At 42.3% G+C, this 6,493-nt stretch overlaps 1 protein-coding gene across 5 annotated transcripts in view; it reads right to left on the bottom strand.

Annotated features, from left to right (window-relative positions):
* Window positions 1-736: 736 nt before the first annotated feature.
* zranb3 (zinc finger, RAN-binding domain containing 3) overlaps window positions 737-6,493 on the bottom strand; it is a 171,643-nt gene continuing 165,886 nt past the window's right edge. For all 5 annotated transcript variants that reach the window (XM_068035047.1, XM_068035049.1, XM_068035051.1 and 2 more), the window contains one exon: window positions 737-926. In XM_068035047.1, the coding sequence (XP_067891148.1) occupies window positions 828-926 (99 nt within the window). In that variant the 3' untranslated portion in view covers window positions 737-827. The remainder of the gene's footprint in view (window positions 927-6,493) is intronic.

Here is a 6,493-nt window from a genome sequence, read left to right as displayed (position 1 = left end):
GGTCGTAACAGTACCTTTTATTTTATCCCGACATCCAAACTTTTGGTGTTCATGAGTTGACCAGAAGCATATCATGGAACCTTGCATACCAAGTACAAAGTTTAAATCAATGTTCCCATTATTTTTGTGCCTCTGATGTTGTGATTACTAAGCTGGCATTCAAATTATAACTGATGTGTTATTGCAAATTGTTGACTCATTTTCATTGTCCAGACTTACACACAAAGTTTGTGGGCGGCACAGTGGTTAGCACTGCAGCCTCACAGCTCCACGGACCCGGGTTCAATTCTGGGTACTGCCTGTGCGGAGTTTGCAAGTTCTCCCTGTGACTGCGTGGGTTTTCGCCGGGTGCTCCGGTTTCCTCCCACTGCCAAAGACTTGCATTGGCCATTGTAAATTGCCCCTAGTGTAGGTAGGTGGTAGGGAATATGGGATTACTGTAGGGTTAGTATAAATGGGTGGTTCTTGGTCGGCACAGATTCGGTGGGCCGAAGGGCCTGTTTCAGTGCTGTATCTCTAAATAAATAAAGAATGGTCAAGAGGGTAGGGTACCAGGAAGCCACCATGCCTGCAAAAGTGTACCTCCAAATAAATAGCTGCCTTCGAGAATAATAAATACAAAAGGAGAAAGTAGGCAGACATATACAAAGTTTTATCATGTATTAAAGCGGTGAAGATTTTAAATCAAAGTGCAGGTAAACACACTCTTCAAATGTAAAATGTTTATTAGCACTAAAAGACTGAACAGAACATTCTAGTAAGTGACGTTGCAACAGTATTTAATTTCCAGTTCCCTTATCGGTTTTCTTTACATTTGTACTTATTCTTCATTTCTTTGTAAAAAAACTTCTGATGTCTGACCCATTTTTGAAAGTGTCTGAAAATCTCTTTGCCTGGCTTCTTTCTTTAGCTTGTTTTGCAGTTCTCTATGGAAGGAGAAATTTTATAATTCAGTTAACTTTTCAGTTTAATGAAAAATAATATCTGAAGTTTTATAATAAATTATAATTTACATCTGCAGAGGTATTTCAAATGAAAGGTGGTAGTGCATACTGTGAATCATCTATTTGATTTCCTAAACACTAGCTTTTTTAAGCAATGTTGAATACATTTCAATGTTGGTGCATCAGGAAAGTAATATCTGGCACTAAAATACATGCAAAGGGTCCAAACTATTTTTATATTACATATTTGCAGCTATTATACAAGTAGACATAAATATGTCTTCATACACATCTATATAGATATATTTATATATTATAGTTCACGAATTTTAAATTAATTGCCTCACAAAAAACAATGGACATTATAATACAATATCAATAAAATGTGACCGTGTCCTACACTTCCTCCACTTTCAAAGTACTCCTTAATACCTTTCTCCAACAGTTCCTCCACCACCACTCCTAGTCCTTTTATTCTAAGTATTCCTTCCCAAAAATGAAATGCATTGGCAAGTTTTACTTATATTAAAGAGGAGAGACAAATGCAAAGTTGTTGTAAACATTTTTATAGTATTGTTACACCTCAATTTTAAGGGTACGAAAGCCTGGTGATTTTGGTACTGGATGATCAACACACATCAGGAATTCAGACTCTCCCATTATAAGTTGCAGATTTGAATTCAATAAATCAACAACAACCTGCACTTACATTGCACCTTTAATGTAATAAAATGTCCCAAGGCACTTTACAGAGGCATTATAAAAACAAAATATGACACTGAGCCACATGAGGAGATATTAGGGTAGGTGACCAAAGGGCTTGTTCAAAGAGTTCAGGTTTTAAGGAGTGTCTTAAAGGAGGAGAGAGAGGTGGAGAGGTTTAGGGAGGGAATTCCAGAAGCTAGGGTCTAGGCAGGCAGCAATTAAAATCGGGGATGCTCAAGATGCCAGTATTAGAGGAGTGCAAATATGTCAGGAGTTTGTAGGGTTGGAGGAGATTAGAGATAAGGAAGGGCCAGACTATTGAAGGATTTGAAAACAAGGATGAGAATTCTAAAAGCAAGGCGTTGTTTGATCAGGAACCAGTGTAGGTCAACGAGCACAGGGATGATGAATGAATGGCATTTGGTATGATTTAAGGACACAGGCAGCAAAGTTTTAGATGACCTCAGGTTTACAGAGGGTAGAATGTGGGAGGCCGGCCAGGTGTGTATTAGAATAGTCAAGTCTGGAGGTAACAAAGGCATGAATGAGGATGTCAGCAGAAGTACTGAGGCAGAGGCGGAGACAGGTGATATTACAGAGGTGGAAATACGTGGTCTTAGCGACGCTGTGGATACCCGGTTGAGAGCTCATCTCGGGGTTAAATATTACACTGAGATCGTGAACAGTCTGGTTCAGCCTCAGAGTTGCCAGGGAGAGGGAGTGCAGTTTGTGGCAGAGACCGAAGATGATCGCTTCAGTCTTTCCAATATTTAATTGGAGGAAATTTCTGCTCATCCAGTACTGGATGTCAGATAAGCAGTCTGATAACTTAGAGACAATGAAGGGGTCAAGAGGGATGGTGGTGGTGGTGAGGTAGAGCTGGGTGTTGTCAGCATACATGTAGAAACTGACAAGTTTTCGGATGATGTCGGGAGCATGTAAATGTGAAACAGCAGGGCTCCAAGAATAAATCCTTGGAAGACACCGGAGGTAACGGTGCGGGAATGGGAAGAGAAGCCATTGATGGTGATTCTCCGGCTACAATTAGATAGTTCAGAATGGAACCAGGCGAGTGCAGTCCCTCCCAGCTGAAAGACAGGTGGAGAGGTGTTGGAGCAGCATGGTGTGATCAACTGTGTCAAAGAGTACAGACAGGATGAGGAGGGATAATTTGCATTTGTCACAGTCACATAGGATGTCATTTGTGACTTTGATAAAAGCCGTTTCTGTACTGTGACAGGGGTGGAAACCCGATTGCAGGGATTCAAACATGGAGCTCCGGGAAAGATGCTCATGAATTTGGGAAGCAACATGTTCAAGGACATTGGAGAAGAAAGGGAGGTTGGACATGGGACAGTAGTTTGCAAGGACGAGGGGTCAAGGGTTTGTTTTTTTTGAAGAGAGGGGTGATGATGATGGCAGATTTGAAGGAAAGAGGGACAGAATGTGAACAGTTAATGTCAGCTCACAGAGCAGCCAGAAAGAGAAGTTGGGTGGTCAGTAGTTTATTGGAGAAAAGGTCGAGAGAGCAGGATATGGGTCTCATAGACAAGATGAGTTTGAAGGGGAATGAAGGAAGATAGGCAACAGACTTGAGAAGGAAACAAGTTCAAGACTAGGGCAGGGGGGCGCCTTAGAGGAAGTTTGGCCTGATGGGCTAGGGGAAGGGAGGGAAATGACAGAGGTAGCTGATTGGATGGTCTCAATCTTGGTGACAAATCCATGAGTGCCTCGCACTTGTTGTTGGAGGTGAGGCTGCAGGATACAGGGGAGAGGGGTTTAAGAAGATGGCTTGCAGTAGAGAAAAGGTTACCTTTGCATTCCAGGATGATCCTGGAATAGTAAGCAGTTTTTTGCAAACGAGAGCAGAACCCAATAAGTGCTTTATGCGGTCCAGCCAGATCTGGCGGTGAATGGCTAAACCAGTGGTTCCCCCATATCCCTTTACGTCTCCATCCCTTGGACTTAAGGGAGTGGAGATGAGGGCTGTACCAGAGGAACGGCCAGGAGAAAGAGTAATGGTTTTAATGGGGACTAGGGTGTCGAAGGTGGAGGTGAGGGTGTGGTTGAGCAGATCGGTAACTGCAGAAATGTTGTGGTGAATGAGGGGCCAAAAGATAGATAATTGGGAATTTAAGACTGCAGTTCTAAGTAAATTGAGGAGAGTTTTTCCCCAGAAAGAAGTAGGGTTTGGAGGAGGAAGCAGCATGTGGGTGGAGAGCCATAGAGTTATATAGCACAGAAACAGGCCCTCCTGCCCATTATGTCTGTGCAGGCCATCAAGCACCTACCTATTCTAATCCCATTTTCCAGCACTTGGCCCGTAGCCTTGTATGTTATGGCGTTGCAAGTGCTCATCTAAATACTTCTTAAATGTTGTGAGGGTTCCTGCCTCTACCACCTCTTCAGGTAGTGTGTTCCAGATTCCAACGACCCTTTGAGCGAAAATTGTTTTCCTCAAATCCTCTCTAAACCTCCTGCCCCTTACCTTAAATCTATGTCCCCGGTTATTGACCCCTCCGCTAAGGGAAAATGTTCCTTCCTATCTCACCTATCAATGCCCCTCATAATTTTGTATACCTCAATCATGTACCCCCTCAGCCTTCTCTGCTCTAAGGAAAACAACCCTAGCCTTTTCAGTCTCTCTTCATAGCTGAAATGCTCCAGCCCAGGCAACATCCTGGTGAACCTCCTCTGCACCCTCTCCAGTGCAATCACATCCTTCCTATAGTGTGGTGCCCAGAACTGTACACAGTACTCCAGCTGTGGCCTAACTAGCGTTTTATACACATCCATCATGACCTCCCTGCTCTTATATTCTATGCCTTGGCTAATAAAGGCAAGTATCCCATATGCCTTCCTAACTACCTTATCTACCTGTGCTGCTGCCTTCAGTGATCTATGGACAAGTACATCAAGGTCCCTCTGACTGTCTATACTGCCTACGATCCTACCATTCATTGTATATTCCCTTGCCTTGTTAGTCCTCCCAAAATGCATCACCTCACACTTCTCAGGATTAAATTTCATTTACCACTGCTCTACTCATTTTACCAGCCCATCTATATCGTCCTGTAATTTAAGGCTTTCCTCCTCAGTATTTACGACACCGCCAATTTTCATGTCATCTGCAAACTTACTGATCATACCTCTTATATTCACGTCTAAATCATTAGAGCAATATAAGGAAGTGAAGAGAGATGACCTTATCTCTGATTGATACTATGTGGGTAGTGAGGCCACATGAAATGACAAGATCAAGAAAGTGGCCATGAATATGGGTTAGGAAGTATATGCAAGATGAGATTAAGGGAGGATAGGAAGACAGTGAACTCAGAGGAGAGAATATGATGAATTGAGATGGAGTTTAAAATCACCTCGCATTAGAAGTTGCTCGGTGCAGAGGCTGAGGGAGAACAGCAGTGAAGATAGCTCGTTGAGAAAATTGGCATGGTACTTGGGCAACAGTAGAAAAACCAGGATTTTAAGAGATGCGAGAGGGGTGGAACAAGGTGAGATGCTCAAAGGAGGAGAAAGTGCCAGAGGGGTAAAGGGAACAGTTCATGGTGAGATTTGATTATAGAATCCTAGAATGGTTGTAGTATAGGAGGCCATTTGGCCTGTCATGTCTGCAAGAGCAACTTACGTAGTGTCACTCCCTTGCCTTTTCTCCATAGCTCTGCAAATTTTTTCTCTTCAGATACTTATCCAGTTCTTTTGAAAGCCTCAATTGAATCTGCCTCCACCACACTCTCAGGCATTTCATTCCTGATCCTAACCACTTGCTGCATAAAAAAGTTTCTCCTCATGTTGCAGTTGCTGCTTTTGCCAATCACCTTAAATTGCTGTCCTCTGGTTCTGGATCCATCAGCCAATGGGAACAGTGCACCAGAGTTTGGGTGAGGAAAGTGGTGACAAAGTAGAGCCAAGCAGGGAGGCTTCAGTTAAAAGGAAGGTGTTATTACCCCGTCAGCCAGGTTTCTGTCAAAGCCATGATTTTGATGCAATTATCCACAATAAGCTCGTGGATTGCAAGGGCTTTGTCCACGCGTGAACAGGCATTCTGGAGGGAGATGCATGTACAGCCATTTAATGGAGCAGATCCAAGACGGATTCAGGTGCAGGGATGTAAATCAGCAAGGAATTTGGGTGTAGCGTAATTGCACATGTAACACACTTGTGCTCAAATTTCCTTGATCTTTTACAAAGAGTATTTTACATGTGCCTTTGCTGAAAATACACAGTAAATTCCATCCTGTTGTTTTTAGTTGTTACTGTCATTTCCAAATTCTAATCTTCAGCCACTAGCAGTCACAATTGCATTTTCAACATTAATCATACAATTTAAGGATCAGTTGTCATAAATTAAAATCCAATGCTCAGAAATTCAGAGAATTGCTCTTCTGTACTAACCTGCAAGTTCTCATCTACATTTGACTGCTTAATATCAGCACTCAATTCAAGGACCACGTGTGACTACACAGTCTCCTTACACCTGTAGGGCCTGCATTTGAATTAACCCAAGGTTGACAAGATAAAAGTCTCCTTTCTGCTAGCTACAGAAATACAACCTAGATTCGAATTGGTGAACACACCACAAAATTACCTATAATTATGTACAAATTAGCAATTTAATTGAGAGGGGTTTTTGTAGAAAATGGAAAATCCCTGGTGCAGAAGAATGTGGAATCAACGTCACATTGTCGTGGCAGAGTTTAGAAAGCAACAATCCGAATTTCATTTTACCCGATATGAGTGTATAATGCTGGCACTGGATGAAAAATGTTACATTCCACAATAATGGCAACCTTAATGTTGAAGAGTACAAAATCACAATCTATTTT

Source organism: Heterodontus francisci, chromosome 7 (assembly GCF_036365525.1).
Source record: "Heterodontus francisci isolate sHetFra1 chromosome 7, sHetFra1.hap1, whole genome shotgun sequence".
NCBI lineage: Eukaryota > Metazoa > Chordata > Chondrichthyes > Heterodontiformes > Heterodontidae > Heterodontus > Heterodontus francisci.
This window is presented reverse-complemented; position numbering and strand designations above follow the sequence as displayed.